Source organism: Channa argus, chromosome 7, assembly GCF_033026475.1.
Source record: "Channa argus isolate prfri chromosome 7, Channa argus male v1.0, whole genome shotgun sequence".
Lineage (NCBI taxonomy): Eukaryota > Metazoa > Chordata > Actinopteri > Anabantiformes > Channidae > Channa > Channa argus.
In genome coordinates this window covers 27,091,915-27,112,021 of record NC_090203.1, presented here as the reverse complement: position 1 = coordinate 27,112,021, position 20,107 = coordinate 27,091,915, and the positions used below count along the sequence as shown (strand labels likewise).

Here is a 20,107-nt window from a genome sequence, read left to right as displayed (position 1 = left end):
CCAGTCGTCACGTGCATGACTGTCAGATTTTGGAAAAATTTGACTTTTGGTGGAAACGGTGTTTAAGTATTAACCATTCAGTCTTTGAAGGTCTTCAGGTGTGTCCCTACTACTATTTGAACCAAGGACATTCTGCCAGTGTCTCTCATCAACTTAACTGTGTAGTTGATTGATCAGGATATTACTGTGCAGCAACAGATTAGTACTTGTTTAAGTACTCAGATGCAAGTACCTTTACTTAGTCTGGAAAAAAAGTGGTAAAGGGACATCTCAATAAAGCAACACGTCTCTAGCATTGGTGGCCTTGACTTCCTCTGTCAGCACAGTAAGCTTGGTTGGGTGATCTATTTAATATAAGTGAGGGGCCCAGAACATGATGAACATGACAAGCACCTTTTAATGTAATGCAACAACATAACCTCAGTGACTAACAAAGTCCAGCACGAACCAACCGCTGCTTTCAAAATATACAGTATTTGCTTGTGCTGTTTGGTTGTATCAGGTAGTTTTTAGGAGATGGAAGTAGCAGTTCAACTGCATATGGCAGATTTTTCCATTGGTAGGGATAAATCTATGAGAGGATTAGTAATGCGTTTAATTAGTATTAATACGACAAATGATCTATCTTGTTCATACGCTGATTTACATCCAGCCGTCTCTCTCTCACAAACACATACGCACACGGCATCATATTGATTTATGAAACATTATCCTAAATTACCAAACAAGATTCAAGTGGATAAAGGGAGGAATTTTTATTTGAAGGAAAGAGAGAAGTTCATTTTTATATTAATATCACAAACCAAGGATCTATATTGAATACTGATTAGAGCTTTTTCATCTTTGATGTTGCAGGCTAGCCTATACAGAGGAGGGTGCAGTCGCTTCACTCCCTACTAGAAAAGAGGGAGACGCCCTTTTTCCTTCCTCACAAAACAGACAAAAAACAGCAACAAATGAAATCACTAACTAACCATCTTCACCCTCTTCATGGAAAACTAAAAACAAAATGCTTCCAGGTGGCAAATGTGACCCTGAAATGCAAGACTCATTTTCAAGTTGCCTACCCTTTTACAGAGTGTATACAATGTCACTTTTTATGTAATGTACTTATTTTGGAAGAGAAAACTTTGTTACATGTGTATGTTAACTTAAATGTTATTGCATTGAAATGACTGTAGTGTGAAAAAAACAAAAGGAGAAGAAGTGGACAGAAAACACAGTCTTCCCTTTCACACTCTTCTCCTCTTTGATAGTTATTAGGCTATTGGTCAGCAGCTCAGCTGCTTTGGGGGGGCCTCTTGTGTTAGTTTTAATTCCATGTAATTTCCCTTGCTTTTATTGTTTCAATTAGTCATTTCCCCTATTTACATTAAGAGCACTAATCAGCAATTCCAGTTTGAGCAGCATATTTCAGATTGAACTCATTAGGTAAATGATACAGCCAATTCCATCCCCTGAGAGAACTGGCTCTAAAATTTTCAAGTGAGTAAATAACTGGAGTTTCACACTGACTTAATGGGACTCAGAGCTGTTGAGCCTAAAGGAGGAGAAACCTAAAAAAAAATGGCTACCAGGAAGTGATGCATTATAAAACCCAGAAGGTAAGAGAAAGACCATGATGTATTACTGAATCTGAATGCAGGAGGAAGTGATGTATAGCAGGATGGGGAGCAAGAGCTATAGCAGCTATTGCAAAATGAGCAGCAGAGTGTTCGAGCCCATTGATCGTTGGCATAGTGCCAGAGGCACAAGGTATCCCATTACTGCTGAATTACTTAAAAGGGAAAACACATTATTTCCACACAATGCTTCTCACTGTTTCATGTTCAGTCTACCAGACTTGCTGTGTAGGCATCTGCAGGAATACTGGAATATTTTTGACTTTAGTGAGCGGATTAGAGAATGGAGTCTCCTCAAGACTTGTTTTGATATTTGCAAAAACAACTTAATGACAAATTAAGTTCTTGTTAGAGGTACATTAGTCACATCTTGGCCACCAACAAAACTATTTTAAAACACCATATCACAAACTTAAATAGTTAAGGCCAATGTTTTAGTCATAGCAGTACATTGGTTTTTATTTGGAGAGGTGTTTGAGTCCACCAGTCTAATATTCATAATCCATTTTTATTTCAAATTGGATCTACTCAACCCTACTGACCACGAAAGCCCTAATTAGACAGTGGTCAATGACATATCTGTCCCACAAAAATCATTTTCATTGCCCATGGCTGTGATGGCACTTACTACTATGGCTACCAGCAATTTCTGTCCAGCCTTTTGTGTAGATTACACGTTTATTCTATAAGACTGGAATTAAATGAGTGCAGGTGTAGTATTGAATCAATTCTTTCCCATCTCCAGGCATATAGCTTTGCTGCGAAGAACCATGATGAAGACAGACTGTTCCATTTCACCACAGAACAATGCCTCAGACCATCTTATTGAATGTCAAATAAAAAAGAAAATATAGTATCTCAAAGCAAACACTCGATCTCTCACTCACGTCAGTTTGATTAGTTTTTAGTGGGGAGTTGTCTCCCAGACCTCTAATTCAAGACAAATAAAAGCAAAGAGAAAAAAAACAATAGACCAGTGAAGCCAGTGCACAGATAGAAGCTAAGATTAGTTGTTGCAGTTCAAAATTCTAATGAATTGTTAATTTAAAATATATTGTCAGAACATTATATGAACATCCATATCACAATGTGCACATATTTACACATTGTGTAGCTTAGGAATCATTCTAAATGCAACACAGAGGACAGTTATAATATATCCAAGCATTCTTTTACTCGCCAATCTCACTTTCTCTCTACCAGTCTCTCCCTCTCTCTCTTTCACACACACACACACACACACACACACACACACACACAGGGAGAGAGAAACTCTCCCACCAGTAAATAGCATCCGAGCCTGCAGTGTCTGATGGGATCATAAAGAGGGAAGTCGGTAACACAGGAAGAAAGGGAATTGTGAGGAGAAGCAGCATCCAAGGCAATTTACCCCACAGATTAGAGATATGAGAGTTCAGTCAATAAGTACTGATCTCATTTGAAGATATATCAGAGTGAATTCTCACAATAGCAGGTCTACTGCCGTCGCTGTTGTGTCTGTCAGCTCACTCTTTCCTCTCGCTTTCTAGTTATTTCCAGTAAAATAAGGCCACTGTTACCGTACAGTAAATATTAAAAAAGTCTGCCACTCCCTGCTTAAGCACACAACATTTTTATCATTACACAGAAAAAAAATAGAGCCTTAATCTAACACGTCTACAGCGCCTTTCCCACTGCTTAGTATTTACTCAGATTAATTGCACTGAAAGAATATTTTCTTATTTTCAACAAGCCCCATTAGAAGATCAAAACCAGCAAGGAATGGATCCTGATAACAGCCCTGGCGAATCCTAGTCCCCTGTGACATAGAGCTCCTCTTCTCTTTCATGTTGTCCAAAGCCTGTTAGAACCTCAATAATCCTCAGTGTTTCAGTGAAATTAACTAAAAGTTACAGTGGGCAACTTCAGTTTTGATACAAAGCTAAATTGTAGAGTTTGAGTCACTTCGAACAATTTTCATTTCCGGAGAATCCATAAATGTTCCACAGAAAGGAGACATGAGAAAGCATTTTTGTGTGGATTATTCTTACTAAACCTGTTCAGAAACATGTATAACAAAAGTAATTAAAGGGCCTAAATGTCCTGACTGTGTTCAAGACACAGAATATGCTAACACAAAGTAGAATATGCTTTGAGTGGTGATGGGATATCAACTGCTTTTTATAATTACTCGTGTAAATAAAACTGACTTTTTGTGTTTTTTTTTATCCAACATTCTTCCTTGCACTTTACATTTTGGAAATGTACAGTATGATTGTCTTAAGGTCATAAAAGTCTTTTGCCTGTAGTTGTGTATCATAGAGAAACGTGTAATAGCAGAGTATTCATTAATCTATTGTTTCACGTTTAGGTTCCTACACCACAGAAGAAGAAAATACTCTATATCTAAACAGAAAAAACTATGTTCTTCCTTTTGTAGGGTTATATATCAGTGGTTAGGGTTTGGATACATTATATATGACAAAAATGCTTTAACCCTCTTTTTGTTTAGATCAGATTTGATATCTTTCTATGTGTCTGTGGTCTCAGTGTTTGAGGTGTTGTTAAACTACAAGACAACCATAAGCTTCTTTAATAACTTCTATGGCTCACAGCTCTTATGCAGGACACTTTTTATTTTTGCCATTGTGTTTTATTTGTTTGTGTGAGCCTGTTCAGTTGGAAAGATGGAGAGCACAGGTTTAAACAACTGTCTGTTTCATGCCATCACTCAGTGTGAAACAAAGGTCAAGGAGTGTTTGCATGTTTTGTGTGCAACTTGTTGTTTCTATTTTTCCACTGTTCTGCCAAAAGTGAGTAAAATAAGTAGTAGTAAAAAATAAGTAGTAGTCCAAGATGACATACAGTATTTGTACAGTTGGTCACAAGACACTGTTGTTCATGTCCCATTCCAAGTCACAGACAGTGTTCTTGACTCAAACCCAAACCCTGTAATTGCTTTCCCTTAAGATATAGAAACCTGGGAAGCTTCCTCTGTTTCACTGTTATTTAGCTAGTTGTGCTTCTGGGAACCCTTAAAGCTGTGGAACCTTTGCCGTTATGTGTAAGTTTACCACGGTCCACACAGAATTCCATGGCCCAGACGTGCAGAATGAGCTGTAGAACCTCATATGCAGAGCTTGGCCTTCCTAAACTACAGTGCTTGAAACCCCGGTGCTTCAATTTCTGACACCTGAAGCATAATGTGAAAAACTCTTGTAGGGTGGTTGATGGTACAAAAAGACACAGGACTTTCCCGAAGTAGACCAGGGTTCCACTCTAGTGTGAGATGTTGTGCACTTTTGTTGGGTGACTATGGTGCAGGAGTTAGAGAGGTTGTCCACCAATCCCACAGTTGTTGGTTCACATGTTGAAGTGTCCTTGAGCAAGACACTGAACCCCAACTTAGTTGCTCCCATAGCAGCTCCCCCATCAGTGTGTTAGTGTGTGTGTATGAGTGTGTGTGTGATTGTGAGTGTGAATGGGTGAATAAGAAGCAGCGTAAAGTGCTTTCAGTGCCAATAGGTAGAAAAGTGCTATATAAGTGCAGAACATTTACTATTAGTAGGTCTCCCACATAACTTAGCTGCTCCTGGTGAGCATCTCCCCCATTTGGTGTGTGAGCGTTTGTGCAAATGGGTGAATGAGAAGCAGTGTAAAATGCTTTGGGTACCAATAGTAGAAAAGTGCAGAACTTAATGTAATGTAATTTGTCCAAATGCAAATTTCCTTTAATGCTACAAATGTATTGGGAATTTGATGCCATTAACACAGGTTCTGTTAAGACGACCTCTTGCCTCAGTGGTACAGAGGTCAACAGTGCAACCATTTCATCATGCAGGCTTTGACCGCACACCTGCTCACTGAGATAAGATACTGTAACTTTAATGAGTGAGCAACTTCAGTGACTCTCTTTAGCGGCCCCCACACTAAAGCAGCCCCCTTTTTTTACCAACTATACCTGTCTAGCATATAAGCACATCAGCAATAGAGATATTCGTGATTGAGTAAATATATCAGCACTGTTATTTATATTATATAGATTTTAAATTTAAATCAAGGGAGATATTGAATCGAAGTGTTTTTGCTGTTGAAGAGATAAAAAAGTAATTTTCTCTCAGGTTATAAAGCTTACAAAGTCAGTACCATCTGTCCACTCACTTCTCTGTTGAATAGAGTATTAACGTGGTAAAAGTCAGACAATCAGAAGTCTGAGGTGTTGGGGAAATCAGATTCCTGTTCAGATTTCCAGCAACCAGGTTTACTAAGTGTGTGTAAACCCTGTCCCTTAATTTCCCAAGAAAGAGGGTTATTTAGGTGCGTTTCTTACGTAATCTGAGAATAACTTTCTCCTTTTCAGCTGTTCCCTTTCATGGGTCGCCACAGCGAATCATGTGCCTCCATCTAACTCTGTCCTCTGCATCCTCTTCACTCACACCAACTAACTTCATGTCCTCTCTCACAACACCCATAAATCTCCTCTTTGGTCTTCCTCTAGACCTCCTGCCTGGCAGCTCCAACCTCAGCATCCTTCTACTGATATATTCACAGTTTCTCCTCTGAACATGTCCAAACCACCTCAATCTGTCCTCTCTGACTTTATCTCCAAAACATCTTACATGAGCTGTCCCTCTGATGTCCTCATTCCTGATCCTGTCCATCCTCGTCACTCCCAAAGAGAACCTCAACATCTTAAGCTCTGGGCTTTTCAGTAACCTGGTTACTGTAAGTCCATGTACAGTATACAAACAGCAGAGTTATCTGATTCCTCCTCTACCTCAGACATTTTGGAACCATTGCTCACACATTTTAACTATAGTCACACAAAAAACTTTTCCAGCCTTTTATTGACTTTCGTTTATTTATTTATTTGTTTACTTACTTACATACTTACTTACTTACTTATTTGCTGTGGGTGTTTGTTTGTGGAAAGCCACGTATTAGACTTACAGGGCGCTGTGTTAGTTTCAGTCTTCAGTAGAAGTAGATATATTTAATATACTACCCAAACTAGAACCAAAAGAAGCAATATGTTGTTTATACAAAAACAACCATCATAAACATCATAAACAAACTTACTGTGGGTGAACAGAACACAGTCTCATACAGAAAACTTGCAGATAGATGTGGTAGATGGATGAGACAACATAACAGAGGACTTTCCCATAGGAACAGTAGTCTCATGTCTCTAAATCAGACCCACCCATGCACTTATCTCCTCCTTCATAAGCTGGACTAAATGGACAGAAATGTATTTCTCAGTATCTTTTCTGATTGGCAAACAGTATGTCTGTACTGTCTATGACGTGTCACAAGCACTTTCATTGAAGCTGAATATGAGTCACTATATTATTTAGTTTTTGTCCTTGACCAACTTTAGTCACGTTTGAGTTACTTGATAGACGCTAGTTTTCATCAATTACTTTTTAGTCTCATTTTGGCCTGTAGTTTTAATACTAATGTTTACATACATATTATATTAATAGTGCATGTTGAGGCAGCCAGTTAGTCACCAGATTAGTGGAAAACTCTGTTTAATGTTAAGCTTATAAACCTCAGTGATTTAGTTGTATAGTGACAGATTTTGTCAGTAAGGTGACAGTACATGGAGGGAGACAGGCAGAGCTGCACAATGCAAAACTCTGCATTCGACTTTGTGTTTGTTTCAGCTGTAGTTTCAGTTTCTGTCAGCCTTTCATCCTGCTGCTTGGCCTGTCTGCAGCCTTTTATCATGTTGTAAAAGTTGATTAGAAACCCTGTTACAAACACATAGGATTTGTCTGATCCTATACGTCTGTTGAAAATAAATCGATATACCTTAAAAATCCATCTTTGCCCATGATGGATGACTCCTGAATTCATTTGGCCCTTAGATGTTGCTTTTTACACATTATTCATGCATCTGTAAATTTGGGGGTTGTACAGTCTCTTCCATGCACAGATACACTTTATCAGTACCTTTAACCTTAGAGCAACATACAAAAAGAGAATCTTATAGAAAATGCAGTAATGATGTTTTGTGTCTGAAACTGGCTGCTTACAACTGCATCATGTTTTCTTTGTCAGTATCTGTTGAGCTTCCAAGTGAATTTTAATATTGGAATCCTCACTTGTGTTTTATAGAAATTGAAAAGAGGCAAAGTGTTGTTATGCTTAGTGCAGTACTTCCTCACCATCAAGTCACACCCACGTTTAAAACAGCAAAATCAATTTATGTAAATTGTGTCACAAATTCCATTTTAAAGGGATTGTTCCATCAGGCTGTACTCAGTAACCAATAATGACAAAAAGAAAACTTTTTAGAGAATTTTGCAAATAATATGAAGAATTCAGAAGTGAAAGGTCTACACACTGCAAATGATAACAGAGGACTTTCCCACAGAGACATTCCTCTGGGAATAGAGATGACAAATCCAGAGTCAAGAGACTTATGAACACAACAGGCTCCTGCTATCAAAAGAGCCACGGAGGAGGCAATTTAAAGGCCACAGACTTTTCATGAAGCCATAGTATCATAGCAATGTTCCCAGAAGAAGCAAAGTTCAGGTGCAGATGTCAAAAGAACCACAGCAGTAATCTCCTGAGCATTGTTTTGCCTCTGCACTTAAGACACTGTATTCTATTTCCATTTTGACAGTTTTTAAAATGTGTGCTCTCCATTAGTTTCAAAGATGTGGCTTTTTATGTCAGGAAATTGTGAGAGAAAAATGTTTTACATGAAAAAAAAAGTGTATGGTTCTAGTTTAAAATAAGCCCAGTGGTTTTCTGTATTGTGTTATTAACACATCCCACAAAGACTCAACATGGAATTGTCTTTACTTGATCTGTGTGGACAACCCTATTTAGCTCTTCATCTGTGCCATAGACCTCCAATGATACTCACATACTATTAAAAGACATCGGTGAGCACGGTACATTGGCTCATGTTTCTTCATTTAAAAAAAATATGGGCACCATAGTTTGGCTGTAATCTCTGGGTCATCGCTGAAGACCAAATGAGCTTAACGGACCATATATCCATGCAGATTTGCCCTCTACAACATCAGGAAGATCAGACCCTACCTCACGGAATATACAACCCAACTCACTGTACAGGCGCTGCTCATATCTCCTCTTGATTACTGCAACGCTTTGCTAATGGGGTCATGCACAATCAAACCCTTGAAGATCATCCAAAGTGGAGCAGCACACGTCTTCTTTTAATCAGCCAAAAAGGACCCGTGTCACACCACTCTTCAGATCTCTGAACTGGCTTCCTGTAGCTGCTCACATCAGGTTCAAAGCTCTGTCTCTATCTCACAGGGTGGTTAACGCGACAGCTCCTGCTGACCTCAACTCACTCATTCAGGTTTACAATTCTTCCCGTTTGGTTGTGCTCTGCCAATGAACAATGTCTGGTGGTCCCAGCACCACGCAGAACACACCAAGCAAAGCTCTTCAGCACAATGATCTCACGATGGTAGAACAAGCTACCAAACTGCACGCTCAGCAAACCCACTCCCAATATTGAAAAAACTGCTGAAAGCAGAACTCTTCCGCATCTTCATATGAACTTAAAGCTTTTTTTTTTTTTTACTTCCTTTCTGCTCTTTCTTGCACTTGCATCTCATACATCGGAAACACTTCTTCTGATAGGACTTTGCTTCAATGTTTTCTCCTTGACTTAGATTGTTGCTGCCAAATTACTAAATGTAATGTAATGTCTATAAGACTAATAACAGCTGTGTGTGTATGTTTGCGTCTACCAGCTATTATTCACAGTATTTGACTGCGCAATTACTTGTCCCCATTCTTTAACTTCCCTACTTGAAAAAATTAAATTAATACATTTTTAATTAAATTAAAAATGTTTAATCTCATTCATAACTTTTAAACCATTCAACTTTGAGGGAAATTAATTAAAAAATAATGACAGTGAGATATTGATTCACTTCACTTTATTCGGTGCACCTGTACCATCTAATGTGATCCATTAAAACATTCTGCTAATTTCTCAGTTTTTAAGTTCTAACCATCAGAAATGGATTTGACTTCAATTCAAAATGAAACCAGGTTTGTGGGGAAACTGAGAAGCTGACATTCATACCTCTAGATAAAAAACCTTTTCCCACCTTAACAATTCCTGCTTCATGCTAAAATATCGTAACAGTGCAGTCTGGCATCAGTTTCTACACTTGATGCAGCAAAAGAGCTCAGTTTTACCTTGCTAGCAGCCAGCATGCTGTCTGGTGCAAGCTTTTGCATCAAACAGCAATCCCACTGCAATTTCTGCAGAAATTGCATTCTCTAGTTCTAATGTTATTGTAAAATGTCATTGATGCGAGAACTGTAGAACAGTTTTTGGCCAGAGTATAAAGAAGCAGAGGAAATGCAAGAGAGATGTGCTGAAAGAAAGTGGAATCCTCACTTGGGTTTTATAGAAATTGAAAAGAGGCAAAGTGTTGTTATGCTTAATGCAGTACTTCCTCACCATCAAGTCACACCCACATTTAAAACAGCAAAATCAATTTATGTAAATTGTGTCACAAATTCCATTTTAAATGGATTGTTCCATCAGGCTATACTCAGTAACCGATAATGACAAAAAGAAAACTTTTTAGAGAATTTTATATAATAATACGAAGAATTGAGAAGGAGACATTCCTCTGGGAATACAGATGACAAAGCCAGAGTCAAGAGACTTATGAACACAACAGGTTACAGTAACCAATAATGACAAAAAGAAATCTGATTTTGCATCTTCTAACCTTGTCACTGGAATTGCCAATAAATCAAGAGTCTATAATTCTCCACATCAAATTGTTGCGACCAGTTGCTTTGATGTCAGGTTGGTGGGGATGTATTAAGGTTACGTAGCTCTGATGAAGTTTTAATGATGTTCATACTGTGTTTGTGATATTATATTATTATTAAACAGTGTGGAAAATGTTTGAGCTGAATGCAACCTTGTCTCCTAGGCAAGACATTACCAACTAGTCATTTGTGAAGATTCTCACTTCTGCGGCGTATAATGGTTTTCCTAAAGATGCTGCTCAGTGGCAAACTAACTGGCTTGGAGTAGCAGGCATATATTACTGTACTCTGTGGAGTTGATGGTCATCAGTGCTCCTGTGGAAGCTCTTCAAGCAAGTCCGGTTGCCAGTGATTAGCTTCTTTGTAATTACTATCTTGGTGGTTTGGACATGTTCAGAGGAGAGATGGTGAATATATCAGTAGAAGGATGCTGAGGTTGGAGCTGCCAGGCAGGAGGTCTAGAGGAAGAGCAAAGAGGAGATTTATGGATGTAGTGAGAGAGGACATGAAGTTAGTTGGTGTGAGTGAAGAGGATGCAGAGGACAGGGTTAGATGGAGGCACATGATTCGCTGTGGCGACTCCTGAAAGGCAACAGCACAAAGGAAAAGAAGATCTAGTTGTTGCAAATATGTTTTGTCTCTGAGAACCATAATACAGTATTTTTGACCAAACCTTCAATCAAAGCTGACCATCTGCACTTTGGCACATGTTCATTGTTTCATTTTAAATTAGCTGTGGTAGCTTATAGAATCAGAGTAATGGAAATTATTCCCATCAACAAGACTGTAAAGACACAATGATGCGGACTTTTAATAAGTTTCCAGTTTTCAGTTTTAGCAGTTAATACACCTGTGCTATTGGCAATTAAGAGAAAACAGCATTCTATCTCTATAGAAATCTGTTTATTCAGTTCTTTCTCTGCATCTCTCCGTGCATTTTCTCCAAGAAGGAGCTAAGATTCAACAAAGTGCAAGTGAGGGCAATATGTATGCAAATAAGGACATGCATTAGAAAAAAAATCACAATCCTGTCACCAGTTCACCAGTTCTTCCTTGGAGCACGTATTGTAATTAAGGTATTAACCACTGCATACTGCTATTATTGAGGTGTTCTGACCCAGTCTAGTCACTATTTGGCATCCCTGTTAAAGTCAGTCATATCCTCACTCTTGCCTTGTTGCTGCCTGATATATCCCACCTCCTGTTATTTACTTCACCAGTCACAGACTTCAGTGTTGTGACTGATCAGTGTATTTGCCTTCTGTGCACAACTTATTAAGACAAATGTAATGTCGAGGTGACAGGGTTGCAGGGGGGACAACAGAGTTTATAAAGGAAACATCCCTGCACACTGCAGATCAGTATTTAAATAGATATATAATGAGTTTGTGCAACATGAATGGGCTTGGTGATGTGTGTTGAATGAATACTGAGCTGTTTAGATGTCATTATTTTAGATGCATATCGTATTCCTTCCTCTTCCTTTATTGTAGTTGTGTTTCTTTTTATAAATAATATAAATTGTGTCTTTTTTGTTTCATATTCACATATTCACATGTCCTACTGTAAATGAATGACTTGTTTAGACTGACTTGCTTATTCTCTCTTTTTTAGTAAATAAAAGAAAAACTAGAGGGATGAGTTCAGATGGACATCAACTAAAAAAGGGAACAACGTGGACACAGAAGGAGACTAAAAAAAGATCAACTAAAACAAAAAGAGCAGTTTGGGAAAGGAGCCATTCTACAAAGAATGAAAGGGATCTGAAAGGATGGATGGAGGATGTTTTGTGGCCTTGTCTGAGGCCAGAGCCCGAACCGCTGAGCTTGTAGTCCAGAGGGAAAAGAGAGCCTGCTGGCTCTAACCGCTAAAAACAAGCCTTGCTGAGTGAAAGAGAACAATTAGAGAGGTCACCATAAAACATTTTATTTTTGTAAACTTTTTTAAGTTCACGATTTGAAAAAAGAGCAAAATGTATGTATATACATATTATATGTGTGTAAAATAGTAAGTATCCTTAAAAAAAGAAAAATCTTTGACAAAATCTTATTGCAATTCAGAAGGGGGGAGGGGTAAGGAGAGCTGACCCACCCTGACACCCCCCCTCATCAGTATCTGCTGGGTGGGGTTGGGGTGATGGGGAGTGGGCAGACTCGGGAAAACTAGTCCAACAGACATGTCACTATGTGATTGTTATGGAAATATGGAGCATTCTTCATTAGAAGCTTTTTGAGCCTGTCTTCCACTAATGGACTGCAGTAGTGTAGTTTTTACATTTCTGGCTAGTTTTGTGAAGTAGTCTGCAGTTTGTAGATTCCAAAAAAAATAGGCATATAAAGAAAAAGTATCCCTAAATCAATCTGTGCAAATAGGACTGAAGAGAATGAATGGAAATGATGTGGTAATTTGAAAAGTGCACATGCTTAGCTAAATTGGACTTTCAGAGTTGGAGGAGCATTAGTGGGCAATGTCTACCAGAGCCCTGTTGGCCTCTGAAATCACCACCCAGATCCTTGTAGTGCTGTACTTTGACCTGTCATCACTACCGGGTATGGCATGGTGGGGGTGAGTGGACTAAGCAGTCTGACGGAGGGTACAAATTAGAAACAGGCCAGCCGACAGCTTCAATGCATTACATGATGCTCCCCCATCCATCTTTAAACACAACCTTCGATTTCCACTGCAGACGGATGGTGGGATGAGAGGGGGAAGTTGGGAGGGGGAAGCCCTAATAAAGTAGAAAAGTTTTATTAAGAGTCTCTTTAAAGCTTTCTATTTATATGGATCTCTACTTTAGTGACATCTTTCTATATTTAAACGTTCTACTAATAACATGCTGTCAGGCATGGTTGGAGAGTTAATTGTAGCCATTTACTAATGTTGTATTTATTGTATTACCAGTAAGAAGAAAAACATTTATATATGAATATAGATATATCTATTTGTGATTTGCAACTCTTGGACATAAGTTTGCCTTTGATTTTTAATTGTCATGCAGGATCCAATGCACTGTCAATGTATGATGAGGTTTCTACTTGTGTGGAGTTTCTTCTTTTGATGTTCGGTTTTGTTTCCCTTCAGTTCAGCTACTGAATGTAACTTCAAAGACTCTTTAACTTTTTAGGTAGATGTTGTTGTTTTCTATATACATCCAGTACTCTGTAAATTATAACTACATGTAAATGATATAGCAAAATGTTTCTGATGATATGCTGGACTTCTTCTGCTGACCCAAACAGACAAAGGCCAAAAAAGAAAACAAAAGTGTGAGGAAGTTTAAAAAAGGAGTAAAGAGGAGCGAAACATTTAAAAAGGAACACCAGTGCCCAGAAGCCTTGGGAAGTCAGTGGGAGAGACATTAATGTGTCTTTTATTTTAGTCAGAACCTTTCTCAGCCAGGTTTTTCAAAACTAATAAGAACAAGAAGCTCAGGAGCAGCCTGTCCTACGTGAAAGTAAAGTCAAAACACCTTTTTTTGAAATAATGTTTTTTCTCCTTGCGTTCTTCTGAGGGTGAGTGCTACATGGGGGATAAGATAGTAAAGGAGAAGGGGAAAAAAAGGGTGTGGGTGGGATGGAGCACAGTCTCAGAGGTACATGAAGTGGACAAAATAAAGCAGACCTACGTTAGGCATGTCACAATATCAACATTATGTACTGAAAAATAAAAACAGCAGAATATGTCCATGTTTCTGTTGTAACACTTCCTCCTATCAAACTATGTAAAGTCTGATGCAAGAGTGCGATGTTGAAGTGACTCAGAACATTATTACATTGTTATATGTATTTGTATTTTTATTACATATGAGTGGGAATTACAGTAAAAGTAGAAAGAATGACCACGTAAAAGTAAAGTGGGCGGAACAGGTGACATTAAAATTATTATTCCTTACTCAAATTGTATATCATATAAACACTAATTCAGTGGTATTAATGTTGTGGTTGATCGGTGTACTTAAAGAACTTTATCAGCTCTTCAACATCAGAGGTCACATGTCCTGTAGTGACCCCACTCAACATAATTTATGAAACTATTGCTTACTTATATGTCAACCAAAAACAATTATTCCACCTTAAATGTTTCACAGTTTTTAACTCTTGATTCCTGCTGTTGTTCTACTGTTTTTCTGTTTAGTGGTTTTATTTTTTACAGGCTCTTCCAGTCTTGACTTGCCAGCCAGCTGAATGTAGCTTATTTTGTGTTCCCAGTATTTTGTCCACCCCCTGTACAGCACTGGCTCTAATGGCGAAAGTAGATCAACCTCAGGTCCTGAAGGATTGGTGACTAAGATTCTGTTGACTTGTAGATGTGAGGAAGATGGAAAATGGGACTGTAGAAACCTGAATTCACAGTGAAAATGTTCAGTCTTTTCTTCCTCCTCTTTGTTCTTTTTAGTTTTTTTGTCCTGACCCTGTTTAGCTATTTAAAGGAACCAGGACTGTTTTCTGGTGTTTCCGTCAAGGATCTGAAAGGATCGAGTAATACTTCCCGTGTTGCATGAGTTTTTTGGAGTGCAAGTGGCACATTGGAGACTACAGTGTTCTGGATGGATCTTTGGAGGAAGTATCAAAGACTGAGACTAAATGAGAGTGAGTGTGTGTGTGTGTGTGTGTGTGTGTGTGTGTGTGTGTGTGTGTGTGTGTGTGTGTGTGTGTGTGTGTGTGTGTGTGTGTGTGAGTGTGTGGGTGCATCCAGAGGACATACTTTTTTAAAAAAAGCCCACCACCATCCCTCAGTAATCCACTGCAGAGTTGTTCAACGGGGATAAGACACCTGCAGTGGGATGAGTCAACTGATATGGAGATGGACTGCAGACCACAAGAAGAGAGAAGAAAAACTAACTGGAACTTTAAGGAAAAAAAAAAAAAAAAAAAAAAAAACAGCAAAGTAACTAACGATGTCAATCTCAGCAGAGATCCAGGTATCTTCTGATCTCTGCCATGTTCTTCTGATTCTAAAGTTTTCTGTTTTTTTTTTCAGTTGGTGGTTAAAGACTTTTGTCTTGTTTACATGTACTGTAAATGCTGTCCATCCATTATCGGTTGGAGAGATTAAAAAAAAAAATGATGTGAAGCAGCTTTCATTGTAGCTCTGGTATTCTCTATGGCTGATTACTGTAACCCTAGGAAAAACCCTTCTGTTCAAGCGTGCATGGCCTCTTTTACTTTGATCCCTTAGACCTTCCACTGGGACAAAACTCGACATCTACTCCTCCACAGGCATCGTGTAGAATCCTTGAGCTTCCTACCAAAACCTATGTGGGTCGTCTGCAAAGGTTTCCCCAGTTCTTTATATAGTGTATACCTCAGATGCAAGCCCTGAAGCAGCTATTATTCTCTAAAACTTCCTGGCAACCGGACCCCCCACCTCTCCACCCTCAGTATAGCCCAGTTAGAGCCTATCTACAACAGTTAAGCCAAAACCACGCCTACCTCCCTCGGTAACCTGGTGACCTCCACCATAAAGGCCACAGTATACTTGCTGCAGAGACTTTTTTGGCATTTGCTTGAAGTAAAGGGCACATATGAATACTTCCCGAGCAACTTCCCAAGCAATTTTTCTTGACTTTTTCGTTTTTTAGCAAAGCCATGCTGCTACAATGCTGTGAGACTCTGAATAGATGCAACGTTAAACCACCAGGTGTCTTTAGCGTTGGGGCTGAGCAACGGATCACAGCATGATGGCAGCATGGCTTATGTGAATGACTCTTATTTTTGAAAAAATCCATCAGTTTTAGAATGTGTAACCACAACATTTCTTTTTTCAAATACGCTGATTAGTGTGTGTGTGTGTGTGTGTGTGTGTAAAGGTTTAAACAGTTTGGTTGAGATTGTCTTTTTTTTCACCCGATTTTGCTCGATGAGCACAAATGTAACTACTATGCACCAAGCATAAATGCTAAAAAATTGACCACTTAAAGGTATTTAAATTAACCCGCACTATCAACTCCTGTGGAAAGATGAAACAAGTGACCCACAGGGTTTTTCCATGACCATAGCATCTTGTTAGAAGTCACTTATGACAACAGTTTCATTTAAAATGAATTGAACTGGGTGTAGAATATTGTAAATACTTTTCTGTGACCTGCCCCTAGTTAACAAACCCACACAGTATTATGTTGTTACAATTACAATTTAATGTTAGTTATCAGACACTTCACACATCCAAAGCAACTTCCACGTAACTTGAGGGTCAGTGTCTTGCCCAAGGAGCCTTTGACATATAGCCAGGAGTAACTGGACTGGAACTGCTCCAACAACTGAGCTACAGCTGCCAATGTTAGAATTAGTATCAAACCTTCAGCCTATATTCAGCCAAACTTTCAGTAATTTAACCAGTCCTCCATCTGTGTGTTGAAAAGCAACAACATTTTTTTTTCAACAGATTTAGCCAACTAAAACTATATGCTTAAAAACTGGCCTAAACAACCCAGTGTACAGTTGAGAGCAAAATTGTGCATCCCCTTACTTTGAAATGGCAAAACAGAGTAAAAGTTGTTGTTTTTTATCAACATAATGTTCCTTCATCATCATAAGTAACAGGAGTCCACCTTTATGAAATGTTCTCTAACATTTTGTATGTCCTCCCTTTACGTCCCCCAACCTCTTTCGTTTCATGGCCTAATTGTCGCAAGTCTATCAGATTACTTGGATGTCTGCTACGTACGGCCTTCTTTAAATCTAACCACAGGTTTTTAATTATATTTAAGTCGGGAGACTGAGAAGGCCATGGTAAAACATTAATCTTATCCTTTTTAAATCATTCAGGAGTTGACTTTGTTCTTTGGATCATTGTCTTGTCGAATAATCCACTGCCTCTTCATTTTTAGCTTTTTACTGACGGTGAGAGGCTTTGTTTTAAAATCATCTGATATTAGGCAACATTCATTCTTGTTTCCACTTTATGCAGAGCTCCAGCACCTGATGCAGACATAAACCCCCAAAACATCAGCGAGCCTCCACCATGTTGTTAAGCTCCAGCTTTATGAAGGTTTCTGTTTTGAGGTCCTCTGAAAACCGTTTTGTTGCTCTCTGTAAAAAGCTTGAGACTGCCCCTGGAGATCTCTGCCCCCCTTTTGCACACTTGCACATTTAGAGTGCAAGTCCAATTGAACACAGCTGATGTCACTCATCAATTTGAATAATTTTACCATAACTTTCTTTTTATTCACTCTTTGCCCATGTTTGTGCCTTCTGACGGTAAACGTGTACTAGATAAATGTGCATTAAATATTACGTTGATGAAAAACAGATTCTCTGTTTTACTCTTTTTGCCATTTCAAACTTTTACTGATACTGAGAGAAGAAACAAAAACCTAACAGTCTCCGTTTTCCCTTGGTTCAGTCTTAAAGCTTCATGAGGCCCCTACTAGTGTTCAATGTTAATAATCACAAATACAAAGCGACCATGAAATAACTACAGTTTATATGTGCCAACATGTTCCATTCTGTTTCTATGTTGACTTTTTCTATAAGTATACTGTTACCTTTACAAACCCATGTCAGTCCCCAAACACTAACAGCCTCCCTGTCCTATGCAGATCCCCAAAGCACAAAGGTTTGAATAGTGACTATTGAGTAAAATAGAAAGAAGACGATACATTTCCTTCCACACTGTTCGTATTTGTCTGTCGCATTTTGATCTCTTTATCTGTTTGAGGATTCAGTGTGCTTTTGTGTTCCTTATGTAGCCATCCTTCCTCTCAGTCAGCAGCAGAAACTTGTATTACTGTATATTAGACGAACAAAGAGAACTTCATGTGTGGCTGTGTATTCACTTAACCTGTGCATTCAAAAGGTTTCTTATTTTGGTTTGGGTTGTTTTTATATTTTGCCCTGTTTATAATTTCTGTATGTTCCCAATGTACTTCAAAGAAACAATACTATTTATTACAATACTGCTACATTATTATCACAATTATTGTTGCAGTTAATACTACCATGATTATTATCAATAAACGTTTCTTTCCTCAGTAACTCTTTCCCTCTGATTGCATCTAAACTTGTTTTATGCATGTTCTTCAGAAATGTGTGCACCTATAATGCACAGATTTTTAATTATATGCTTTTATTCATCTACAAACCGTGTTCCTAAAACTAGCATATGAGATATACAACAGCAGCTTCTTACTAAATTTGATGCACTGCAGTTTTCGGTATCTACTTGATCCAAATACTGGAGGTCCTGGTTCAAAATGGAGTTTAGCAGCTGAAATTATTAATAGGATATGAAAAAAGAATAACTGGGAGAATGTGACCGTGAACCTGACGTGATAAGATGCTCTAGAGAGAAGACATCACTCAGACATATAATTTAAAACAGGTGAATATGTGGGAGACCTACTAATGGTAAATGTTCTGCACTTATATAGCGTTTTTCTACCTATTAGCACTCAAAGCGCTTTAAACTGCTTCTTATTCACCCATTCACACTCACAATCACACACTCACTCACAGACCGATGGCGGAGCTGCTATGCAGCTGGCCAATGGGAGAAACTAAGTCGGGCTTCAGTGTCTTGTCTAAGGACACTTCGATGTGACTGGAGGAGCCGGGGATTGAACCAACAACTGCACAGCATCATCACAGCCCAGTGAAAACGTACATAGACCTATATTACCACAGGTCTGGGCTGCTCTGCTCTGGATCTGCATGTTAAACAGGAGCAAGGTCATTGGGAATTGAATCCAAAAAGCAAACATATGGGGAGTGCTATAAGGACCAAGTATGGCACAGGGGTGGAAAACAGCATGGCTGCACACATGGTCACGATGCTGCCCAGGGACACAGTTTGTTTTTATGAATGCTTACACACTAAAATTAAAAATACCATAGTTAGTGAAACTTGACAATCAAGGAACAAAACATGACCCCAGATCTGCATAACTATACAGTTCTTGTGTTAGACCTGTCACTACCTGGGGGAGGAGGTGGAGGTTGTATTTGATGACAAATACCTTGGAGGCCAAATGGACAACAAACTGGGCTTTATATTAATTGCTGTAGAGTTTATTGTCCAGTCCGGTATCAGTTGTGTTTCCTGCAGAGGCTCAGGCACCATGCCTGGGAAGTTTAATGCAGGTGGCAGCCAGTGTCACTTTTTATGTTGTGGTCTGCAACATGAAGATGGTGGACACTAACACACTTTACATATAGAGTGGGAGAGCTGGCTCTGTTTTGGGTGTGAAGCTTGACTCTTTACATGTCACAGCTTAGAGGGGGGGTGCAATCCCTCCCACCCACTGCACAGTGTGCAGGCTGGAGAGAGGAGAATGTTCAGCCATTGACTGCCAGGATCTGCAAGGGCCAATATCACTTTTTCAAAATGTGTTGCTGCCATCAAATTCAAAATGAGCTAATATTTTCCATTAAATCTGATATGTTGTTTATGTTTATGTGAATAAAATATGAGTTGATGAGACTTTCAATGCAACATTTATGGATGTTTGACTTTGACTCTGTCACAAATCTGTTCTTCCACCTCACATGACCAAGTTTTCTCACAATAACTAGAATCATAACCTTAGTTCTCTGCTACAAGTCTCTCTGCTCCTGCCTGTTGCATCCTGGGTAGACCCATCTTGTCAATCACAATCTTACCTGCTCACCTCTACATCCAGACCAGAATCCAAGGTTCGCCTTCCCCTGAGCCATTCTACCTCCTCAATAATTTAACACACACCAGTGCTGCTTCTTCCAGTTTGTTTTTCCTGA

General features: G+C 38.9%; 1 protein-coding gene across 11 annotated transcripts in view; it reads left to right on the top strand.

The window, feature by feature from the left end:
• Positions 1–15,471, top strand: part of rbfox3a (RNA binding fox-1 homolog 3a) — a 541,420-nt gene extending 525,949 nt beyond the window's left edge. For 10 of the 11 annotated variants that reach the window (XM_067510831.1, XM_067510821.1, XM_067510828.1 and 7 more), the window contains one exon: positions 856–11,980. In XM_067510831.1, coding sequence (XP_067366932.1) covers positions 856–900 — 45 coding nt within the window. In that variant the 3' untranslated portion in view covers positions 901–11,980. Of the gene's footprint in view, positions 1–855; positions 11,981–12,008 lie in introns of those variants that run through there. The other variant, XM_067510823.1, reaches the window with a different exon arrangement.
• Positions 15,472–20,107: the final 4,636 nt, after the last annotated feature.